The 24,081-nt window shown below is 58.6% G+C and overlaps 1 protein-coding gene across 1 annotated transcript in view; it reads left to right on the top strand.

Annotated features, from left to right (window-relative positions):
* Window positions 1–4,691: 4,691 nt before the first annotated feature.
* The window catches only part of TMEM132C (transmembrane protein 132C), a 125,008-nt gene continuing 105,618 nt past the window's right edge, over window positions 4,692–24,081 (top strand). Inside the window, exon 1 of the mRNA XM_058656632.1 lies at window positions 4,692–4,871. Within this exon, the coding sequence (XP_058512615.1) occupies window positions 4,787–4,871 (85 nt within the window). The 5' untranslated portion in view covers window positions 4,692–4,786. The remainder of the gene's footprint in view (window positions 4,872–24,081) is intronic.

Here is a 24,081-nt window from a genome sequence, read left to right as displayed (position 1 = left end):
GTGTGTTCTCTCTGTCTCTGTGCCTCTCAAATAAACAAATGAGAGACCCAGAACGGCAGCCTGTGTGTGCTGGCTCATCAGCCCCAGTCCCACTGGTGCACTTGATCCACAACGCTGGGGTTCACTGCATGTCTCAGCGCTGAAACCAAGTTTTCCATTGAATGGGACAGAATTTCGCCCACTATCTCTTCCAACCCATCCTGCTTTTCTGTCACTCTCTCGCCAGCCACCGCGCCTGCGTCTGCGTCCTTCCCTCTCCCCATTTTTAAGAGCTTCATGCATGTGGGTTTGTGTCCAAGTTTAATAACATTTTCACTACAGTCCCCAACCCGCTAATCACCCCAGGGGATTTTTTACATTAGAAGCTGTATTGATTCCGCCCCCAGTTTCTGCTGGGTTGTGTTCCGTGGTTCTCTTCCCTGGCGTGCCCTGGGCGAGTCTGCTGGCCTCTGTGACGCAGCATACTTGCTGAGCAGGGAGCTGTCTCCACTGGCGGCCTGTACACAGCTCAGATCCTGGGACGCTGCTGCTCTTGTAGTTTGACATCTCGACTGCTGTCTAGCATGTCAACGGGCGCCTCCCTCCATGCCAGTTCCTTCTTCCAGACGCCAGCTCCCTCTGGCACCCTCTCCTCCCCAGTCTGCCAGCCAGGGCTTCCCAGGAGCCTGCCAGCCAGTGAGCTGCAGACTGTGGCCGCTGCCTCCCCCTGGTGCGCTTGGCTGGCCCCAGCAGGCGTGTCCCCCCCCTCCCCAGCACTCTCAGGCGCTCCCAGCAGCGCTCCAGCAACCCCAGCCCCTCGGGCAAGCCCGCCACCCCTCCTAGACACGCCCCAAGCTCTGCCAGCTTAGAATTGCAGCGTGTTTTGCTTGTTCTCCAACTCCCTCTTCTGGTCCTAGTGGATTCCGGCAGCTGGCATGGGGGCACGCGGGCTCCCTCCTGAAGCGGGCAAGCCTGGGCTCTTCACGGGCTCCCCTTGGTATGCTGAGCAGTAGCCTGGATGGGGTCACGCCTGCCACCTCCCCTTCCCTCCAGCTCCAGCCAGTCCTCACTGGTCATTGTGCTCACCTCCTGGACTCTCCACAGAGGGCAGATGTCAGCCTCCTGGGTGCCACTAAGGCCTCCTAGAGTTGACCGCCAGCCCAGGGGCATGGCAACTATGGGAGACTGGGACCAAGGGGACGGAGGAAGGGAGTGACGGACTCCTTGGAGAGATCCCTGGCTCCCAGCGTGAGACCGAGTGCCTCTCTGCAAATCCCTCCTCCACTCCTCACTTCGCTTGGAGCCTGGAACCTGAGCTGTCCTGCCTGTTTTTCCCTTTCCATCTCTGGCAGCAAATTCCAGTCGGCACCACCAGGGAGCGGTGTTGTCCCTGGAACCATTGGCCGGCGGGGAGTGGGTCGGGGAGCAAGCCCTTGGAGGAAACTGGCGCTGGGGGTTCCGCACCACACCGGGATGTGGGGCGATTCTGTGCGGAGCTCGAGCGCTCCAAATAGCCCGTGGGAGCGCTCTGCAAGACAGCAGAGGGTGAGCCAGGTTGTTCACAGCTGAGGGCGGCCCCATGCACACGTCATGCACGTCTCTGCTTGCCAGCTGGCGGCCTCGCAGTCACGAACCCTGGGCAGGGCCCTGGCGTGGGGTGTGGATGGCGGGAAGAGCACGCAGATGCCTGCTGCATTCCGTACGGTGCAGGAGACAGCTCAGCCGTCTCCAATCAGGCCAAACGCAGGTCCTTCTGAGCAGCAGCCAAGCTAGCAAGATGGTGGCGGGCTGTCCACCCAATCCAGGCCAGAAGCAGAGAAGGCTGAGCTGAGCTGGCCTCCTCCGGCTGGCGCTGTGGGGATGGACTGGAGACAGGGTTTCACTCTTGTCATGGATGTCGCCACATCTCCGACTCCGCAGACCCAACTTCTCGGTCTCACAGACATTGTTGGGAACCTGCGTGGAAGCGGCTGTGGAGTTCTCCGTGTGTCCCAGGCTCCCAGGGAAGTGGTCATGGGAAGAGCGCCCTGGTGACGGGAGGGCCACGGAGAGCAGCCGTGGTATTGGAGCAGGAAGGCTGCCAACTTGCTCTCGTCCTCCCAGAGCCTCTGAAAGCATACATTAGAGCTGGGACTGTATGTCTCACGTCCATTGCCAAGCTCACGGAGGGCACACCTCGCAGCCATCTCTCAACCTCTTCTCGTTGGAACAGAGAAAGAGCAGATTCGGAGCACGTGCCATGCCCACAAGCCAAAGCCGGGAACGTCTTCCAGGGATGGGCACCACTCGGGGAGTCGGTGGGAGGGGCCCAGACAGACACCTGTGTGCTCCTGCAAGGCTGGCTCAGGCGGCATGCTGTGGCCAACAATCCCACCTGCTCGAAAGAGCCCAAAAAGTGTCTCTTCCCTGCCCACTGATGGTTGGCAGGGATCCCGGGGCACCCCTGCCTGTAATGGTGATGCCATGAGATTACTGTGAGGGTAGCTGGGTTTGCACCTGCCCAACGGCAGGGAACAGTGGCCGGCTCAGCCAGGGACGTTGGTGTGGCCTCTGACACCTCTGTGACCTTGCCTGGACCAAGCACAGATGAACCCAGTGAAGCCTCGGGCACTCCTCGGACGGGCGCTGAGCCTCGTGCTGATCCAGCACGTGGCATAACTGGCACCAGTGTCGGGGTGTGGACTTGCTTTGTGAAGTCCCAGACAGCCCCGTCTTCCATGTCCCCGTGACCTGCACCTGTGGGTGGGACACAAAGTACCAGAAGCCCCTCTTCCCCCAGACAGCAGGAATCTGCCACTCAAGCTTGGACGGAGAGAAATCTGAGGTCACCTTGATGTGGGGGCCCTGGGCTCGTTGGGCACAGCAGGTCCCCTGGGAATGCCCACAGTCCCCGGGGAGTTTCGTACCGGCTTTGGATGAGGTGTCGCTGCTCTCTGATGTTCACAATGGAATTCAGAGAAGCATCTGGAAGCCATCTCAGTTAAGGACTTCACGCTTTGGGAGCTAAATAATGCACAAGTTTAAAAATACTATATACAGGATATCTCCTTAGTGCCCCAAGCTCTGGGTTCACCTCTCTGCCCTGGTGGATCTTAAACAGACGCCTGGGTCTCAGCCATGCCCTCTGCTACACTCACAGGGGTTTCTCTGCGGGTTTTCCTGACTCTCAGGGCATCACAGGGTAGGCCCGTGCATTCCTGAGCTCTGCAGGAGGAGGCCCTGTGTCCTGGGGTCCCTCCATCCTTCTCTCTGCCTGTCCAAGCTCCAGGCGCTGTTCTCTGAAGGGCTAGGGAAGCGGGTCAGGGCAGGGCCAACAGGGGAGTTCCCTGGCCGCGGAGTCCCTGTCACTGCCTGAGTCCCTGTCACTGCCCGAGAGGCATGCTGTGGTTTGTTCTTGCTCATCGGCTGGGAGCACATGGCTCTGCAGCGGCGGTGCTGCGTGCCAGGAGGAGGGATTTGCCAGGCAGCAGGGCAGAGCCGGACCTGGAGGGTGCGTCTGGGCCCTTCCAGTTCTGCCCTGCTGCTCAGGTGGGAGGGGAGAGGATGGGGGAGTTCATGGGGTGTGGCATTTCTCCCCAAGGAGGAAGGCTCGAGACAGCCACATGATGTGCGGATTCCCGGGCACCTTGGAGCTAGCAGTGTGAGACAATGTGCCCTGCTGCTCGAATGTGGGCATTGTCGGCACCACGCCTTCTGGGGCTGTCCACACTGGCTGGTGCACAGGTCTTGGCCTGCCCAGCCGCCCACAGTCACCTCCGGCAGGGCCTGCCTCCCGCGTTCTCTGGGTCCTGGGGACCGAGCTGGGCAGCAGGCGGCCATGTGCAGTTGAATCCTTTCCCTAGGCTAAACCTGTGGGGCCCTGAGCTATGGGGCTCAGCCTCGAGCCCTGGGATCCCCTGACGGCCCTGCACAGCCCGGCACAGCCCGAGAGTGGGCAGGCCAGGAGGGCAGCACAGGGTGGGCTTCTCCCCTCAGAGAGCTACACACGTGTACATGTGTGCAACAGTGTGCGTATGCATGCATTTGTACATGTGTGCATGTGTGTGCGTACATGCCTGCAGCTGTGCATGCGTGTGAGTATGCAAGCACACACATGTATGTGTGCAGTGTTTTCGTGTGTGTGACGTGTGCGCGCATGACCATGCATATATGTGCATCCCGTGTGCGTCTGCATGTGTGCATGTGTCAATCCGACAGGATTACACTTGCAGTGTAAAGGAACGCACCTACGGCCGGCTCTCTCCTGAGAAGCCCACTCACGCCCGCACAGCGGCACCCACGCCTGTGGGATCCCACTCACCTGGGCGCCTCTCTCCTCTCCATGGACCCCACCTGCGGGACGTCCCAGCCCTGGAGCGGCCAGCCCCGTGTCCCTTGGTGCGAGTCTGGGGGCGCGGAGCAGGACACCGCTCCCCACCCCACGCCCGGGTCACAGGACCAGAAGCTGCGGACCCCGAGCCGCCGCGACCCCCGCGACCCCCGCGCTCGCTCCTGTCCGCGGGCCCCACGCCAGCGGGCGCTCTGCTCTCCAGGCCCGCCCGCCCTGCGGCTGGGGCCGGGCGGGGCGCAGTGGGCGGGCCGAGGGCGGCCCGGGGGCGGGGCGGCGGCGGCGGCTCGGGAAAAGTTGCCCGGGCCGAGCGCGAGCAGCCGCGGGAGCCGGAGCGGCGGCGGCCAGGGCCCGGCAGCGGCGGGCGCGGACGGCTTGGCTGCCGGGCGGTCCCGGGCATGGGGCTGCGGGCGCGAGCCGCGGGCGGGCGCTGCGGCCCGGGCTGGCTGCGGGCGGCGGCGTGAGCGGCCGGGACGCAGGATGCGCTCCGAGGGCGCGGCCCCCGGGCCGGTGGCGCCGCTGTGCGGGGCGCTGAGCCTGGTGCTGGGGGCGCTGCTCGGCAAAGGTAAGGCGCGCGCGGGGCACTTGCCCGGGGCCGGCCGGCCTTGGGACTTGGGAGGCGCCGCCTGCGCGGTGCGGCCGCGGGGTGCGGTGGGGGGCGTGCCTGGGGGGGCCCCTGTGCGTTTCCGGGAACCCGCGCAGCCCTCGCGGGGTCACACGGGGGTCCGCCAGAGGGAGCCCGAGGCCCCGCGCCCTGCTCTCGGCCCGGCCAGGCCTGGGACCGCGCATCTCTGAGCGGAGAGCGCCGTTTGGCGGCCCATCCGGGTGGCCACGGGGGCCGGAGGCTGCCCGGGCCTCGGGAAGGATGTGCGCTTGCCACGCCGCCCAGCGCGCAGTCTGCGGGCGCCCGGGACGTGGCAGCCCCCGCGTCTCCCCGCAGGCTGTGGCCTCAGCGTTGTCGTCGGGACAACGACCCCGCGCTCGGCTTCCCAGGCTTGAACGAGAACGCGGGGCGCCCTCGAAGCTCAGACGAGGCAGCCGGGGTGGCACGGGAGGCCCGGCACCCGCGCGCTCGGCTCCGGAGCCAGGGAGAGGCTGGCAGAGGGTGCCCTTCCCCGCCGCCGGGCAGGCGTCCGCACCGGGCCCTGCTGGGGACAGCAGCGGCCTGGAGTCCCGGCGCGGTGCAGGGGGAAGGAGTCAGGGCGGCTGTGCCGCTGGTTTCCCGTCCTTTGGGCCGAGGCTAGGTGCGCGCCACAGGTGTCTTCTGCCCCAAGCCGGGCAGAGAGGCCTCGTGGTCACCCGGGGAGAGCCAGGACCACCCCGCGGCTACCTGAGCGCCTGGCAGGCTTGGAAATGCTCCAGCAGGGGCCTGTTGCCAGCAGGGGCTAAAAAGTGGCGTGTGTTTCTCGGAAGGCGGCGGGCAGTGTCTGGGGTGGCGGAAATGAACCCGCCTTTCCCCGCGCCTGGCGCAGCCGCGGGGCGGGCGTGGGAGGCACAGGGCGCGAACGCTGCCGGGTTTGTTTGGAGGGGTGAACGCGGGCATCCGGCGCCTGCGTCCTGCTGTTGGTCCCAGGTTTGGCATCTGCAGGACTCAGTTTCCCTAAATGCAAAGAGCCCTTTCAGGAGGCAGGAACCCTCGCAGGGGTTTGAAGGATGCGTCGGTGGCCTGGAGAGGAGGCTCTGTGTGGAGAACGGCGGCCCCCACTGGCTGCCAGGAGCCAGGACCAGGTCTCTGCTCCCTTCGCTGCCTGGGACATACTCAGAAAGATCTTGCTACAAGTTGTGGACTGTGCCTCACCCAGCGTGCATTCCTCTGTGTGGACGCGTCCTGGATTTCATTTTGCTCCAGCTGCGCCGTTTTGCCATGTTTCTGTGCCCGGAGCCTGCTGGGGGCCGAGGCTGGGACGCCGGGCTGAGGCATCTCCGCGGGTGCTGATGGGAGCCTGCGCCCAGCACCCTGTCCCTGCGCGCGTCTGCTGGCCGGCCTGGAGCACCTTACCTCCCGGGAGCCTGGTGCTGGGCGCCTGCCTGCCGCAGCTCAGCCCCCAGGCACCCGCAGTTCCCTTCTCCGGAGGGGAGCTTTCTGTGAACCTATGACCCAACCAGCCCGTCAGTGCCGCTGCTCCGTGCTTGACAGCCATCCTGGCTTCCTTCTCTGGCTGCTGGTCTAGAGGCCCAGCACTAGGGGCTGGAGAGGCAGGCGTTGCCATAAACAGTTCTGGGGCCATGGGAGGGGATTCCGGAAATTTCACACCAGATATCTAAGGCAGGATGTGGGGAGGGGGTGAAGGGTACAGGTGGGAAGAACTCTGTGGTGTGGTTAGTGTGGTGACCCTGTGGTGTGGTTATTTGGTGAGGTGACCCTGTGGTGTGGTTAGTGAGGTGAGGTGACCTCTGTGGTGTGGTTAGTGAGGTGACCTCTGTGGTGTGGTTAGTGAGGTGACCCTGTGGTGTGGTTAGTGAGGTGAGGTGACCTCTGTGGTGTGGTTATTTGGTGAGGTGACCCTGTGGTGTGGTTAGTGAGGTGAGGTGACCTCTGTGGTGTGGTTAGTGAGGTGACCCTGTGGTGTGGTTAGTGAGGTGAGGTGACCCTGTGGTGACCCTGTGGTGTGGTTAGTGAGGTGACCCTGTGGTGTGGTTAGTGAGGTGAGGTGACCCTGTGGTGTGGTTAATGAGGTGAGGTGACCTCTGTGGTGTGGTTAGTGAGGTGAGGTGACCTCTGTGGTGTGGTTATTTGGTGAGGTGACCCTGTGGTGTGGTTAGTGAGGTGACCCTGTGGTGTGGTTAGTGTGGTGACCCTGTGATGTGGTTATTTGGTGAGGTGACCCTGTGGTGTGGTTATTTGGTGAGGTGACCCTGTGGTGTGGTTATTTGGTGAGGTGACCCTGTGGTGTGGTTAATGAGGTGAGGTGACCCTGTGTGTGGTTAGTGAGGTGAGGTGACCCTGTGGTGTGGTTAGTGAGGTGAGGTGACCCTGTGGTGACCCTGTGGTGTGGTTAGTGTGGTGACCCTGTGATGTGGTTATTTGGTGAGGTGACCCTGTGGTGTGGTTATTTGGTGAGGTCACCCTGTGGTGTGGTTATTTGGTGAGGTGACCCTGTGGTGTGGTTAGTGAGGTGAGGTGACCCTGTGGTGTGGTTAGTGAGGTGAGGTGACCCTGTGGTGTGGTTAGTGAGGTGAGGTGACCCTGTGGTGTGGTTACTATAGTGGGGTGTCCCCTTTAATTCAGGGAGTGGGGTGTTGGTGGTAGTCACTCCCAAGTTTGTGAGGTTGTTTGTCCACTGGTGGGCCTGGCGAAGATCCTGAATGGCAGGATGGAGGCAGGCAGCAGGCCAGCGCTGAGTGGCGTCCCTGTCTTCTGGGGCGTTGCCGTGTGAGTGCTGCAGGCTGTCTCGGTGACGCTGTGTGAGTGTTCCTGCACAAAAGGCCACAGACGCGCTCAGCAGCACCACTCACACTGTTCAGCGCCAGCACCTGGGCAGTTAAATATGGACAAAGCAAGCCAACTTGGGCTTGTGGGCGTGCCGGGGCTGGTGGCTTGCAGCTGAGGGGCTTGAGGCCCTTGCAGGTGTGGCACATTGCCAAGGGCAGTGCGCGGGGAGGGCTGGCTGACACAGACAGGACGGCACCGCCCCACACCCTTCCAGGTGCCCCGCGTGCCTGCCCTGCTGCCCTGCTGCCCCGCGTGCCTGCCCCGCCTGCCTGCCTGTCTGTCAGTAGCTCCCTTGCTACGGTTCCACTTCTTCGAAGCTACCTCTGGGAGACCACTGGAATCGAGTACCCTGGCTCTGGCTGTGTCCTATTCTCTCTTCTGCCACCAGTCTGGCCTGGTGCCTGGGGCCTGTCCTGGTCTGCGGGATGCTGTAATCGGGCTCCCGACTCACACAGGAGTCCGCATTAGTTAGGACAGCCCCTCTTCCTGCTTTGCTGGGGGCCGCACGCTCATCTTGTGCTCTCCGAGGTTAGACTGTGAGCTCGTGTGTTCTGCAAGCATTCGGGTGGGCAGCTTCCCTCAAAGCATCTGTGGCACTTAGCTGGTGCCACCCCACAGCCGTGCTCCCCACAGCCTGCCCTGCCTGGCTCTCCCCTGATGCTGTGTTGTGCTGTTGGATGCTTCCCGTAAGCCTGAGTGTGGGGACTGCGTCGAGGCCGAGGAGAACTCAGGGCTCTGGGATACAGCCCTGGGTAGCACCTGCTCTGCTCGGCCATGAGATAAAGCAAAGCCCCAGGCGCACTGGAGTTAATGAGTCTTGTGTATGTTAATCAGAGCGAAGGGGATTACTACTGAATTAATGGAAAAGTCGGGGTGTCTGATTGATAGGCAGTCTGTACCGCAGTCTTCTTTGTTGCGAAGTTGGGGTGCAGTAACACACACTGGGGTGTGCAGTTCTGGGTCTGGAGCACTGTACTTTGTCACGTGAACTGCACCCAGTGGAAGCATAGAGCTTTCCCACCTGCTGCCCCTTTGTAGGTGCCCCGACCCCAGCCCCGCAGCCTCTGGCATGCTGTCTGCCCATTGAGTTTGCCTTCCCATGATGCCTTGGAATTGGGCTTGTGGGAGGGACAGGACTTGCCTTCTGTCCTGCACTGCAAGCAGGCGTCTCGTGTCCACCCCATCTTCATGTTTCTCTCTTGTTAACGTCAGATGGTATTCCACTGATCAGGTGCCCCTCCCTCTGCTGCCCTCCCGGCAGCAGAACAAAACTCGTGGGGATATCCACCCAGAGGTCCTCCTGTGGACCCGAGTAAAACTTGGGGCTGAGATGGCCACTGCCACGGGGTCTCTGCAGGACCTCCCACCTGCGATGCTTCTGAGGGTCTCAGTGACCAAGATGAATTACAGGCAAAGACATAAAGTGCACAAATGGGGTTGTTTAAGGAGATGGTGACCACTCAGCAGCCACTGGAGACAGCCTGGGGAAACTCGCCCCGCGCGCGGGTTAGCTCGCCACCTCTGTCGCGTGGGGTGGGGTCCCGTGGCCCTGATGTGCTCTGGGAAGGCTGGATGCGCATGGAGCTCAGAGTACAGGTGATCATCACGGCTTCCTGCAGGAGGAGGAGGGGGCAGGCACAGGTGCATCACGGGAGGGGGCCGGGCAGGAGCCAGAGCCTGAGCAGCGCCGGCTGTAGCTGTGGGACCGCTGGAGCCTCACAGCGCCTTGCCCCTCACCCTCCCTTCCTGCCCCATGAGGGGGTGCGGTGGCTGCGCGGGGAGCTGATCAGCACAAGGCTCTGTTGAAGCTGCGTTTTGGCCTTTGGCATCCGCTGAGCGGGGTCCAGCTGTTCTGATTGTGTTGTCTTCAGCCCTCCCGACGTGAGCCCTGCTTCCCGGTTCGGCTTTGTCGAGCGGTGCTGGAAGGTTCCCGGTGAAGAAGGTCTTGCTCCCCTCATGTCCAGGAGTGTTCAGCGTTCCTCCTCGTGTCTAATCAGCATCCCAGGAAGGGATGTCCTTTGCTGGTGTTTCCCCATCTTTAAAAATTGATTGTTTACTTTTCTTTTATTTGAACTACTTTATTCTGGGTGCAAGTCCTTTATCAGACCTGTGTCTCTTATATCTTTTCTCCCGGGTGTGTCTGTGGGGGAGTAGGAACTTTAAAGTTTAATGAGGCTTAATTCCATTTGCTTTCAGCGGAAGTGCTTTTGGTGCTGCGTCTCAGAAGCACTCAGCTGGCTGGGGTCTCGGATGCTCCCGGGGGCTGCAGCGGCACCCGGGGTTCCCATAGTCCTGTCGCTGGAGCTGCACCCTGACAGAGCAGCGTGCAAGCCTCAGCAGGCATGGCGGTGTCCACTTTGGGCATCCATCCTGTTGAACGTTGCAGATGCGTCCCCGTTAGGGTTGTTTGTCTTCCTGGAGATCCGCTCCCTTTGTCACGATGCCTCATTCTCTCTCGGAAACACGCCCGTTCTTAATGCCTGCTCCGTCGGGTGTTGGCATGCCCCCCCCCCCGTTGGATTTGTGTTTTCTTTTTAATTTCTTTTTTTAAAAGTCAGATATACAGAGAGGAGGAGAGACAGAGAGGAAGATCTCCCGTCCGATGATTCACTCCCCAAGTGACTGCAACTGCTGGTGTTGCGCCAGTCCGGAGCCAGGAGCCAGGAACTTCTTCCAGGTCTCCCACGCGGGTGCAGGGTCCCAAGGCTTTGGGCTGTCCTCAACTGCTTTCCCAGGCCACAGGCAGGGAGCTGGATGGGAAGTGGAGCAGCCGGGATTAGAACCAGTGTCTATATGGGATCCCGGGGCATTCAAGGCGAGGACTTCAGCCGCTAGGCCACCGCGCCGGGCCCTTCTGTTTAATTTCATGTGAGCCTTTGCATGTACTTGGTTGCTGTGTTATACAGGCTTGTCCAACCTGACCATCTCTTGGCTTCTCCTGACTGTGCTTGGGCCCTTTATATTTAATGTTGCCTCCTGTTCCCCGCGTCCTATGCCTTTTTTCTTCCTTTCTTCTAACTTCAGATGAAGCATTTTTAAGATTCCGCTTTATCTCCACTATTGGCTCAATGTTTATGCTCCTTTTTAAAGTCTCACCCTTGCCTCAAGGTATACAAAATGTCTCTCATCCAAGCTTGTGGTGCTGTCCTGGTATCTGCTTCACGGCTTGGAGGCCCAGCAGGCAGATTGCTCATCTTCCTCGCCCTGTAGCCCTTCCCAAGCACGTGGCCTTCCGCCCGGGGTGCGGTGGATAGAACAGACATCAGTGCCCTTTTGCTGAAGTGCAGGAACTGTGCTGGGGGCCGCCCCGCTCCTGGGTGGGTTCCTCTGTTACGCCCTTCCTCTCTGTCACTTTACCTTTCAGAGAAATCAATAGTAATGATGCGACCATGAGCCACATTGTTCACTTTCTTTGTCAGAGCCTTTGCATGGCAGGTGCCGAGCACCGGCAGCTCAAGCAAGCTCTGCTGAAATGGAACAAAAGGCAAAGGAGTGCCTGCTTCTGCCGGCGTTTGGGTTCACGCGTTCATCCGTGCGTCTGTCCGTGCGCAGCCCCGCAGGCCACATGGATGGGCCACCGCGACGGGTGACAGCGTCTGTCGCTGACGGCTGCCTGTAGACCCGAATCCTTCCTTCTCCTGGAGGATCATGGTTCCTGACCCCCAGCCCTGCTCTGTGGATTCTAGGGCCCCAGCCCTGCTCTGCGGGTTCTAGGTCCCAGCCCTGCTCTGTGGATTCTAGGGCCCCAGCCCTGCTGTGCGGGTTCTAGGTCCCAGCCCTGCTCTGCGGGTTCTAGGTCCCAGCCCTGCTCTGCGGGTTCTAGGTCCCAGCCCTGCTCCCAGCGTGTTGCTCACTGATAAGACCCACTCTGGGGGGGGGGGGGTGGAGGCTCTGGCTGTGCCTTGGCTTTTCTGCTTCTTAAGAGGCGATATGCTTTTTCCTTGGATTTCTGCACGTCTTTTTGGGTCAGTACACAGCCTCAGGTTACCATTTCCTTAATGAAGTGACTCAGGGAGCAGATTTTTCCCATTTCCTTCAAAGTCAACATGTTCATGTGTTATGCTCGTGTCCTATTAAAAATATGATCCTTTCTCCATTTTTAAAAAGATTTATTTCTTTTTATTGCAAAGTCAGATATACAGAGGAGGAGAGACAGAGAGGAAGATCTTCTGTCTGATGATTCACTCCCCAAGTGACCACAATGGCCGGAGCCATGCCAATCCGAAGCCCGGAGCCCGGAGCCTCTTCCGGGTCTCCCATGCAGGTACAGGGTCCTAAGGCCTTGGGCCGTCCTCTACTGCTTTCCCAGGCCACAAGCAGGGAGCTGGATGGGAAGTGGGGCCACTGGGATTCAAATCGGCGCCCATATGGGATCCCAGTGCATGCAAGGCAAGGACTTTAACCGCCAGGCCACGGTGTCAGGGCCCGGCTGCTTTCCTCCTTCTCATTGCCTGCAGCCTGGTCCATGGGCCCTTCCCTCCCCCCCAGCATGGACAGTGTGGAGGTGTCAGCCCCGTGGCGGCCACGGGAAGGTCACCTCTCTGTCCTTCCCCTTTTGGCCACCACTTTGCCTGGGGTGCTTTTGGGTGACTCCCGGCCCATTCGGGGTTCCACGTCCACTCCCTAGAGGGCTCCCCATAGCGCAGCAGGGGGTTGCGCTGTGTTTCCTGGCTCTGTGAGCATCTCCTGTCCGTGTTCGGGCCGTGCTCCCGGGTCACCCAGTGTCCTGTGTGTCCGTGCTTGTAGTGGCTGGGGGAAGAGCCGGCTGCTCATCGGCGACGGAGCTGGGGTTGGTCCTGAAGAGCAGACACGGGCTTCTTTATCTCCAAGCGCAGCTCTGGAGGCTGGAGGCAGTAGTGGGCTAGCTGTGTCCCTCTGCTTGAAGCCCAGCCAGGTAGCGACACGGGAGGGAGGCTGCACCATGGCAGGCTGTCTTACCTAGCCTGAGCTGAGTGAAAGTCAGCTCATTTATCACCTACCTGTCAGCCTGTCCTGACTTTGATATGACAGGCAAATGAAGACAGGTGCGGGAGAGGGGCCAGTGCTTGCCGGGAAAGAGAGGCCGTGCCGGAGGGCGCTTGCATGGAGAGGTGGCCAGGCTGTGTCCTGGGCCTCGCAGTGGGTGGCTTGGGTGAAGTCCCTGCTTCTTAGGACCAGACGGTTGATCCCAGGGAGCTGAGCCCTGGCTTCTGCATTTGTGCATCAGGGTTAGGGCAGTTACCTCCCGGCGTCATCAGAAAAGACCAGCTACACCAGGGGCCACTTGGCCTTTCTCCTGTATTTCCACTGCCCAGCGGAGCGGCCCTTCGCATCCTGGTCCCAAGCTCGTGGCTGTGTGTCCCATGGAGGATTGGAACTCGCACAGCGGGGTTCTCTTCCCCCCAAGGCTGCCTCACGGGCACCTGGTGAGAAATGGGAGGCCGCTGGAGGCATTTTGTGTTCAGACAAGCCCAGGCATAAGGAGGTGGCTCAGGAACACGTGTCCCATGAGCCATCTCTGAGGGCAAGGCTGGCTTCGTTCACCATCCTGCTGTCTGCGTGTCACGTCTTCCAGGTGCTCCTGCCCCACCCCACGCCTCGACTCAGCAGTGGCTCATAGTGGGGAGCGAGGCTTGGAAAGCCGGGATTCAGGTCCGGTTGTGCTCGCTGCCAGCTGGGTGCCCAAGGCTCAGGGTTGGGACGATGATGCTCACGGCTTGACCTTGGCCTCTGAGCAGCTGCCATCCACCCCTCCTGTGACTGCTGTGCTTTGGCGGACAGGGTGAGGGCAGAGAGAGGTGCCAGCTTGGGCACAAGCAGTGAGGCCACAGCGGTGAGATCAGACATTGCCACTGCTGTCTGTGCTCGTGGCTGGGCTAAGGAAGGACCAGAGGGAGGAGCACTGGGCTTGTTGCGTCAGTGTCCTCTGCACGGGACCCTGTGAGGCATGGGAGAGATGGGGCCACGTGAGTTAGGACGTAGGAGAGAGAAGCCTCACTGTGGCCCAGTCCCAACACACATGCAAGTACACTCCGGTCTAGCCATTAATGAATAATGGTAAGAAGGGCTGGTGCTGTGACGTGGCAGGTAAAGCCGCCGCCTGTTACACCTGAATCTCACACAGGCACAAGTTCTAGTCCTGGCTCCTCCACTTCCCATGCAACCCCCTGCTCATGCGCCTGTGAAAGCAGTTCCTGGGCCCCTGCACCCACAAGGGAGACGCCTGTGACTTTGAGCTGGCCCAGCCCCAGCTGTTGGGATGCTTTGGGGGTTGAACCAGTGGATGGAAGATCTCTCTCTCCCTTTGCGTTTGTCATGCTACCTTTCAAAACAATAAATATTATTTTTAAATGAGAAGAATTCCCTCCCTCAGTGGGACCCTTGCTGTTGGAACATCTGTTAGCCTAACTACACGGAGTGTTTTGTGTGAACTGTCAGCCGCTTCCTTTCAGCTCAGTTGGAAAATATCCTGAAAGAAAGCCCAAGACTCCATCTTCAGAGACAGAAAGTTGCCAGTAACTTTAAAATCAACATCTTCTAATTTTGCAGCAGCATTTTCTAGTATCATATGATTGCCAGTTTTTTGCATGTGTTATAGCATCAGCTGCATGTCCATTGACTTAATACCATATTTCTCCATTTTAAATCTTTCCTTTTGATCTCAGCTTTGCCCTCAAGCAGTCGTTTCCCAGAAAGCCACTCCCCAAAACACAGAGATAAATCCGTAAGTGACGGCATGGTCGAAGACTTCGCTGCGTTGTGCCCGATGGCCTCCGCTTCCTCTGTGGGCAGACCCTGGTGCTGCGGGGTGTGGCAGGCATGTCCCGGAGCGGATGCTTTTCCATGCAGGGGCTGCGTCTCCCAATGGCACCCCCTGTTGTGCAACACAGAAGAAGGGTTTCCACGGAAGCTGAAAGATGTTTTGCTGAGATTGCAAAGTGCCACTCTGAGGACCACCCCTGCTGTCTGATTCCCTCCACGGAGCCTCTGATGAATGGATCCCGCTGTGCTGACGGGCGATTGCCAAGGTGCCCACCACCAGGGCCCTCCGGGTGCCATGCCACTGGCATGTCTGCAGTGAGACCAGCAGTTCCCAGCCATGAATAAATCTCTGCGTCCCTTGCAGACAAGCAGAAAAGCCCCCGCTCCCACGTGGCTGGCAGACATGCCCATGGGCTCTGCTAACCAGAAGCTCCACAGATGCCTGGACCCTGCCTTCTGTGGGTCATTTCCCAACATCAGAACAGAAAACCCTGGAAGCGTATTTCAGTGCCAGGCACACCCCAGGATCTGACACTCAAAGGTGTCGGGCACTCCCAGACCCAGAGCTGCTGGGGGAGGGCTGTGAGTGAGACACTCCCAGACCCAGAGCTGCTGGGGAGAGGGCTGTGAGTGAGAGCGCCGCTCTGCTGGGGAAGGCAGGCACTGCAGCCATCGGTCTTGTAAAGAACTGGAAACTTGAGCTGGAAGGGGGTGCCGAGAGAAGGTGGAGCACCTGAGCCCAGCCGTGCCTGGAGCAGTGAGGTCCTGAAGCAGGAGCCTTAGCAGTACTCTAGAACCCTGGGGCGATGCGTGACCCCCGTACTCAGCTCCCAGGGTCGGTGTGAGGGGTCGGCAGTGTGAGTGTGAAAGGCGTGCACAGAGCGTGCCTTACACAGCCTTGGTGTCCTGGGGGCCAAGGAAGCCGTGCGGGCCCAGGCTTCTTACAGGGGTCTCAGAGCTGAGCCCTCTGTGCCCGTGCTGCATAGTCGTGGGGGACAGGAAGTGGGGCTTCTTCCGTCCCAAGCTTGCGGAAGTACCACGTGTGGTGGGCAGAGGAGGGCGGGTTCTTTTGTGAGGAGAGACTTGGCATGCTAATCATCTCAGGCTGGCCTCAGCTTGCCCACGCCTGGAAGCCCTGAATCCCAGAGGAACTGCTGAGCCAGAACGTGCTGTGGTCTCAGCCACAAGAAGCCCAAACTTGACATGACTGCGGCTTTGAGCTGTGGTTTTGTGGCTTTTTTTCCCATTCAAAATTAAGTTATCTGGCATTGGGGCGTGCAGCGCTAAGCAGTGGGCAGTCGGTGACATTTCAGCATCATTATCTCACACACTAATGGAGGAATGGAGTTTGAAACGAGCTCCCCAGGCCTCCCCGTCCCCCACCTTCCCCAGCAGCAGGCCATGCACCTGCCATTGTCGTATCACCTGTGTTAAGTAGACCCGGCCTATTGCCTGGCCTCTCCTGAGAGGACACAGCACTGGCCTCATCTGATCTTGCAGCTGGTGCCTGCCTCGTGGACGGTGCTGTGGCCACCAGCAGCCCAGATGCTCATGGTGACGTAGCGTGTATTTAGAGATGACCTTGAGGAGTCTGTGGTCCATTTCCGGATTTCTGGGGTCTAGATTTTAGGGTTCAGGACATCTGGTCACGTGCAGTCCACTGGATTTGGGTTGGCTTCTGTGCCTGGGGGCCTGTCTGACCCCAAGCCCAGGGAGCCGTGAAGCCGAGGCATGGGCAGCTGTGTGTGGCAGGGATCTCTTCGGGCATTTGTGGGGTCCTGGTTGTGATGGCTCTAGAAGGGTGGCTAAGGGGAAGGCGGTTTGCCACCCTCCTTCCTGGAGGCTGTCGGGTGCCAGGCTGCTGGGATTGGGCAGGGTGAGGGAGCCCTTTTTCACCCTCCTTCCTGGAGGCTGTTGGGTGCCAGGCTGCGGGGATCGGTAGGGATGAGGCAGTTTGCCACCCTCCCTCCCAGAGGCTGTTGGGTGCCAGGCTGCTGAGATCGGGCAGGGTGAGGGAGCCATGGTGGTTCTCTAAAGGTTGAGAGGTGAGAGCTGAGCGAGGCCTCCTGGGGGATGGGCAGGCAGTGGCACTGTCGGCTGTATCACTGAAGTGGGGATCCTGAAGTGGAGAAGACTTGGTAGCCCCTAGTCCTTACTGAAGGCATTGAACTCCCCGTGGCGGAGGGGGCAGCACCCTTGTTCCTGGCACCCTTGGGACCCCAAGTCTTTGATGAGCAGCGCTGGTGAGGGTTGGCAGCTACCACCGCCACCTGTCCCGTATTCCTGAGGGGAAATGGCTTCTGACCACACTGGTGGCACTGTCCTTGAGCTGGGCAGAGGAGCCGTACCCTCCGTGTCCCCTCATCAGGACATTCTTGAGGAAGGGGATAGGAAGTCACCCTGTCCAACGCTCCAAGGAACCTCTCCAAAGCTCCCAGAAGCACAGCGGTGTTCGGGTGAGGCTGTTCCAGACTGTCCGCCCATCACGCTCTAAGCTCCAGCTCTCTGGATTTGAAAAAAAAAAGGATGAAAGAAGAAAAAAAAAGCCATGCTCTCCAGGACCCATATGTTAATGTACATCATTACATTTCACAATTGTTTTGCTGGATAAATGTCTATCAGGTGACATGAAAATGAGGCCAGATATTTTCATAATCTCTTGTGCCCTAAACGTCTTATGAATTTCTTCATCCAGCTTTAATATAACTCTAAATTATTCCTCAAAGTCTATTAATAATTGAGGAAAGCAAAAGTGGTATTATCTCCTAATGGCATTTGGCTTCTGAGTTTCTTTTGGGGGTAGCACGTGTTCCTAGCACGTGTTTTGCTGGGCAAGCATTCTAGTGGCCCTACCCCCAGCCTTGGAAGCCTGTGCCCTCCTCCTGGGGCCACACCACAGTTCCTGTTGGGGAGATGCCCCCCTTGTACCTCCAGACACCAGAGATGGTAGGGTGAGCTGGCTTGTCCCAGGAGAGCAGTGCAGTCACACGTGTGAGTCATCGGCTCAGGGTAGGTAGCCCGTGTTTGAGGTGGGCCATTGCGAGGCCCAGGTAATAGCCCTGGGCCTCACGCAGGGCTGAACCCTGTGCCCTGGAGAACAAGGCATTTGCTGAGGCCAGCTGCTTCCTGCCGACCCCATCCAGGGAGGAAGCAGCTGGGCCAACGGGCTGTGGCCACAGATTTTCTGGGAGGCTGCCACCCTGCAGAGCCGTGTCCACTCGTGTCCTGGCGTGGGCGTAGCACGGAGAGAAGCAGGCTGAACGCCCCAGGCAGGGCTCACTTCGGGGATGCGCTGTCAGTAGGATTTGTTTGTTGGTTTGAAAGGCAAGGTGACATGGAGGGTGAGGCAGAGCAATCCTCCCGCTCTGGTTCACGGCCCGAGGGGCTGCAGTGCCGAAGCGTGGCCAGGCTGAAGCCAGCAACCGAGAGCTCGGAGCCTCCTCCGGGTCTCCCCGGCAGGTGGCAGGACCCGAGCATGTGGGCTGTCGGAGCCTTCCTCGTGCACCAGCGAGCAGCTGGATCAAACACAGAGCAGCTGGGCTTCCAAGTGGTGCTCCCGCGGGGTATGGATGTGGCAGGTTGACCGCAGAACCAGTGTTCCATCTTCTCTGCGTACATCCTGCACATATGATGTCATCACCGGTGCTGCCAGGAGGGGCAGCTGAGGGACGAGGGTGAAGGCCCCCTGCAACATTAAATGGCAGAACCCACCTCTGTGCCCAGGGACTCTGTCCCCACACCAGGAGTTCCCCACCCCGCTAAGGCAGATGAGGCCCAGAGGTACTGTGGGCAGCGCTGTGAGCCTTTCTGGCCGACCCCCAATGGGGGTCTGTGGTCAGCAAGCGTGACTCTTCATGCTGCTTCGCCAAGGCCAGCGGAGGCGGGCAGGTAGCTGGTCAGACCGGGCTCTAGGGAGGAAGGGGCACGGGGCTGCTGATGGCAGCCGGGTGAACGTGCCTGCAACTTGAAAGCTCGGTGTGAGTGGCCGTGAGTTATAACTCGTAGGGTGAAGCGATGGCCCAGCGTGCAGGGATTAATTTATTTTATTATATTTCCTCCCTAAGAGAATCTTTGATTTCCCGCAAAGAAAAAAAAAAAAAAACTCCCAGCAACTTGCTGGCGGCCAGCAAGTCCCATTCTGCTGCGTGTCTGGGAAGTTGATTAAATCCATCACTCACAGCTGAGAAGAAAGGCTGGGAAAGCCCAGGAACACTGAGGGTCCCTGGGAGACACTTGAACCTGGGGTCTCTTTAATAGCTCTTGGCACGCAAAGCAACAAGAGTGTCTGCGAGATCAAAGGATTTCTCCCCTGCTCCATGGGGAAATCTGCTACTTCAATCACGTACGGCTGGAGCCAGCAGTGTCCCCAGAGTGAGCAAGGATGGGGGAAGATGGGGTCTGACTCTGTCTTTATTTCAAGTCTGAGGGTTTGCTTTATAAAGAACAATCCCCCCTTTCTTTTTTAATTGGTGGAGCCATGAACTCATCGCTGGTGACCAAGCCTTCTACTTGAAACTGTCCGGTAGTGGTCTCTGCATGGGCAGAAAGTTCTTTGCTGTGGTTATTCCTCAGCATTTGTGCCACCCAGGGCTGTGGGAATCCACGATGTGGTGAATGAATGGTGTGCCTCCTTCTCCCTGAAGTGTATGCCCACCTAGAGCCACAGGCGGGAGATTAATTTGTAAAAACAGTCTTTGTGGATGTAGTTGGTAGAGTGAAGGGGCACGTGCTGGCCAAGGGCGTTGCACCTGTACAGAGAGGAGACGCTGTGCGAGGGCCAGGCGTGTGCAGCTGTGCAGAGAGGAGACACTGCGCGAGGGCCAGGCATGTGCACCTGTGCAGAGAGGAGACGCTGTGCGAGGGCCAGGCGTGTGCAGCTGTGCAGAGAGGAGACACTGCGCGAGGGCCAGGCGTGTGCAGCTGTGCAGAGGAGATGCTGTGCGAGGGCCAGGCGTGTGCAGCTGTGCAGAGAGGAGACACTGCGCGAGGGCCAGGCATGTGCAGCTGTGCAGAGGAGATGCTGTGCGAGGGCCAGGCGTGTGCAGCTGTGCAGAGAGGAGACGCTGTGCGAGGGCCAGGCGTGTGCAGCTGTGCAGAGGAGACGCTGTGCGAGGGCCAGGCGTGTGCAGCTGTGCAGAGAGGAGACGCTGTGCGAGGGCCAGGCGTGTGCAGCTGTGCAGAGGAGACGCTGTGCGAGGGCCAGGCGTGTGCAGCTGTGCAGAGAGGAGACGCTGTGCGAGGGCCAGGCGTGTGCAGCTGTGCAGAGAGGAGACGCTGTGCGAGGGCCAGGCGTGTGCAGCTGTGCAGAGGAGACGCTGTGCGAGGGCCAGGCGTGTGCACCTGTGCAGAGAGGAGACGCTGTGCGAGGGCCAGGCGTGTGCAGCTGTGCAGAGAGGAGACGCTGTGCGAGGGCCAGGCGTGTGCAGCTGTGCAGAGAGGAGACGCTGTGCGAGGGCCAGGCGTGTGCACCTGTGCAGAGAGGAGACGCTGTGCGAGGGCCAGGCGTGTGCACCTGTGCAGAGAGGAGACGCTGTGCGAGGGCCAGGCGTGTGCACCTGTGCGGAGAGCAGGTGAAGCCCCAGGTGAATCTTCACGCCTGCTGCAGCTCCCACCAGGATGAACTGTCCCTTGCCCACCAGCAAATGCAGTCCTTTTTTGAAGACACAAAGCAGTGCATGTTCAGCCTGGCAGCCCTCCACTAGGCAAGGAGGGGCTCATGCTCCTTGTGAGTCAGGGCTGGGTGCTGGACTGAAAAAGGCTAGCCAAAAACGTGTCTGAGACTCCAGAATACAACCATTGCTGGAAACAACGGCCTGGCGGGTGCCCCTGAATTAGCTGAGATGGTTGTGGACCAACAGGAGCCTTAGTGCAATAACCATGGCCTTTTAAGGACCCGTGAGAGAGGGAGGCAGGTGTTCCTGCTGCGCAGGGGGTAAGTGACTGCATGCTGGTTTGAGCCTCTGCTGCTCCACTTCCTATCTTGCTTCCTGCTGATATCCCTGGGGAGACAACAGGTGACGGGCCAGTGACTGGGACCCTGCCACCATGGGAGACATGCTGGTGGAGTTTCTGGCTCCTAGCTTAAGCCTGGCCCAGCTCTGGCTGTTGTGATCACTGGGCGGGGTGAGGCGTTGAGCCAGCACAGGGAAGGTGCCTCTTGCTAGCTCGCTCGCTCTGCCTCCTTCCTTTTGAAGTTCATGAAAACGTGTGGGTGGATTTGGGTACTCAGCCGAGTGCACCTGCTGCCACACCTGAGCCCATGCTTCCTGCAGCCTCCCGAAGCCGCCCCCTCTGCTTCTGGGGGCCTTCAGGGAAGGGAAACCGGCTGGACCAGTGGGTTGTGCAGCCATTGAGGGACCCCAGACTTGGCCTTGGAACGCTAACGCTCAGTTTTAAAGCTCCCTGGAGGCAGCTCTGTGTTGCTGACCCGAGAGTCGGATGCACTTGGGAAGGACATGCGTGTGCCCGTCTGTGCTGGGAAGTCGCATTTTAGATTCACTGGGTTAAGTACATTATCTCGATCTTTTCCCCTCATTCTTGGGCATTGCGTCTTTGTGCCCTGTGTCAATTCAGGAGCAAGTATCTTCGTCCTTCTTGGGCTGGCTGAGCTCCCTGAGCATGGAGCTGTCCGGCTGTGTCCTTTCCCTTGCCAATGGATCTGTCTTGGTTTTCTTTTTTTTTTTTTTTTTTTTTGTATTTTGAAATTTGTTAATTTTATCTTTTTTTTTTTAATTTTTTTTCTTTTTATTGTATTGTTGTTGACAATCTTTACATAGTTAATTACAGTTAAAGGAAAAAGAAGGAAAAAAAAAAAGGTTTAGGGGGATAGGAAAGTGGGTAATGCTATTATGTCCATATTGTTTCCATCACGTATCTGAGGTAAAGGGGGATATTGAGGGAGAAGCCCCACCCGGTTTCCCGCCCACCCTAAGTCCCGGATGTGGGGCATGCTCTGAGATATGTGCTCGAGTGGTGTTAATAGTTCTGCAGTTATGAATCGCTGCCAGTTTCGCTCGATGAGGTCGTCCACCAATTGATATGGTCCATCATAAAGTCTCCGTTTGCCCCATAATTTGCTGCCAACATATAGCTGAGATGAATGATTGTCCTGTTCTGTCTTCTGTCTTTTCTTGGTTAGAGTTCTGAGTCCAGCAGTTCGATTGGGGAGATCTCCAAAGATACTTTGAGGTATTCCCAGACTAGTTTCTTGGTTTTCTTTTTTTTTTTAAAAAGACTTATTTTATTTTTATTACAAAGCCAGATATACTGAGAGGAGGAGAGAGAGAGAGGAAGTGGAGCTGCCGGGATTAGAACCAGCGGCCACATGGGATCAAGGCGAGGACCTTAGCCACTAGGCCACACTGCCGAGCCCCTGTCTTAGTTTTCTAACTGGGTAGTATCACAGCATCCGTATGCCACATTTTCTCTATCAGTCCTCAGCTGGGCTGACTCCTTGTCTTGGCTATCCTGAGTGGACCTGCTGTGAACAGGGGGAACAGCCGGCTCTCCTGCAGAGCCCGTTTCCTGTGGGGAGATCCCCAGGAGTGGGATGGCTGGCTTCCCATGGCCTCTGGTTTGAGGAGAACCTGTTGCCCCCTTCTCATGGTTCATAATAGGGTTTTGTTAACTGTTGTGTGTTACGGGTAGTAGTATTCCCTCCTCCTGTTTTCATCGTCATTGTCATTTGACCACAGGTGCAGAATTGGTGTCCACCAACCCTCTCTCTTCCCGTGAGCCACGTGTGCCTCTCCTGAGTGTGTGTGCAGCCATTTGCTGTCCTGCTGGGTACCAGGGCTGGGAGCCCAGCACCCTCGGCCTAAGTTAGATCCTTTACAGTCCGTCCCTTTGGCTGCAGGCTGTGGGTGGCTGTCACCTGTGTTTGACCACTGGGGCTTGAGCCCTTGTGCTGTGTGCTTGCCTAGTCTGTGCCCAGCCCGCCTTCCATCCGCAGGGGCAGACCATGGTGCTCTGGACCCCACAGCCCGTCCTTGCCTGCAGGGACTTGGCCAGCCACCATTGGACGCGCATTCTCGCCTCTAAACACGAGTTCCTCCTTTCCCAGCTGAAGTCTTTAAGGGACAAAGAGCTGTGTGGCTATGTGGTTATATCATAAAAGGCAGTGAGAACAGGCATTCAGCGAACAGAGCTGAGAGCATGCTTTATCAGGCCAGGCTAGGAGGGTCTGAAGTGTTTATGGACGCAGCTCATGACACTGGGTATTCGGAGACCAGACGGTGAGGCAGCAACAGGAGCAACAGTGAGTGTGTGCTGGCCAGGCAGAGGCCGTCGGCTGACAAGAGCATCCCCAATCTCCATGTTGCCTTCCTGTTTCTTGTTATATAATTCTGCCCGGGGTTTTACAAAGTCCGGGGTGTGGGGAGGAGATGTGTGGGGACTATGGGAGCAGGTGTATCCTGGGATCCTGGACACTGGGGAACCAGGAGGCCGTGTGCGTGCCTGTTCCCTGGGCAGTGCTGGCCAAGCTGTGGGCTCTGTGGGTGCCAGGCTTGGACAGCGTGTAGGTGAGGCCGATCCAGGCACAGCCCTGGTCTTACAGCTCAAGTTCAGACAAGGTAGCTGGCTTGAAGAGGAGCTGTTATAAGTTTCCGTTTTCACATAGTTGGGTGTGGATGACTTTTTGTCGCAAGTCCACAGGGAGCAGGTCCTTCAAAAGCGACACTGCCGCCCGCTTCCCGCCCTGGTGTGTGTAGGTGGCCGCTGGCCGGGGCGCCTTCCACGTCATTTCTGTGCTCCGACGTGGACGAAGGCCTGAGGCCTTGCTGACGAGACTCACTGTGGAAGAACAGCAAGGCTGATTCCGAGTTCCTGCGGCACGTGACATGAGCACGGCTCCCAGAGCTAATTATGTTCTTAATTACAGCTTTGCATTGAATCGGGGAGCTATCGCCCATAACATAATTGAAACCCTGCCGAGCTTGCGGCTGCTGCCAACTAATTTCAGGCCTTGTTTTCCTTGTTTTGTTTTTAAACTGAACTTTAAATAAAAACCAGTATTGCATTTGTCCGTGCTGTAACTAATTGGTGGGAGGAGCTTAACTGGGACTTTGTCAATAGTTTGTGCCGAGGGATCATGGAGAGTTGAGCTGTGCAATGGCGCAGCAGGCTCCAAGCGGAAACCCGGGCAGTGCTCATGGGACCTTGGTCTTGTGGACCCTCTCCCCCAGTAACCCACAGGAAGCTGCGAGGGTCTCCATCTCAAGAAGCGACAGGTGGGTGGGTGCCGGAAGTTGCCCCGCCTCCGTCCCTGAGAGTGACTGGTGAGTGGGGCTTGGTGCCGCGGGCAAGGCTCTGCCAGGTGTTCTTCGTCCTTGTCCCATGTTAGAGTGCTTTACTCCTGTGTCCAGGCTCTGGCTAATGCCCGCCCTGGGAGGCAGCAGGGGCTAGCTGCAGCACGTGGGTCCTTACCACGCGTGCGGATGACCTGGGTGGGACTCCTGGACCCTGACTTCAGCCTGGCCCAGTCCAGGCTGTTACAAGCATTTGGGGATGGGAGATTTCTCACTCGTTCTCTCACTTTCTCTGTATCGCCCTTGATAAGTCAAGTGAGGTTTGCTGTAAGATGCTCTTTCTAGAGTCTGGA

This window comes from Ochotona princeps, chromosome 29 (assembly GCF_030435755.1).
Source record: "Ochotona princeps isolate mOchPri1 chromosome 29, mOchPri1.hap1, whole genome shotgun sequence".
NCBI lineage: Eukaryota > Metazoa > Chordata > Mammalia > Lagomorpha > Ochotonidae > Ochotona > Ochotona princeps.
Note: the sequence above shows the minus strand (reverse complement) of the source record. Positions and strands in the feature narration are given on the sequence as shown.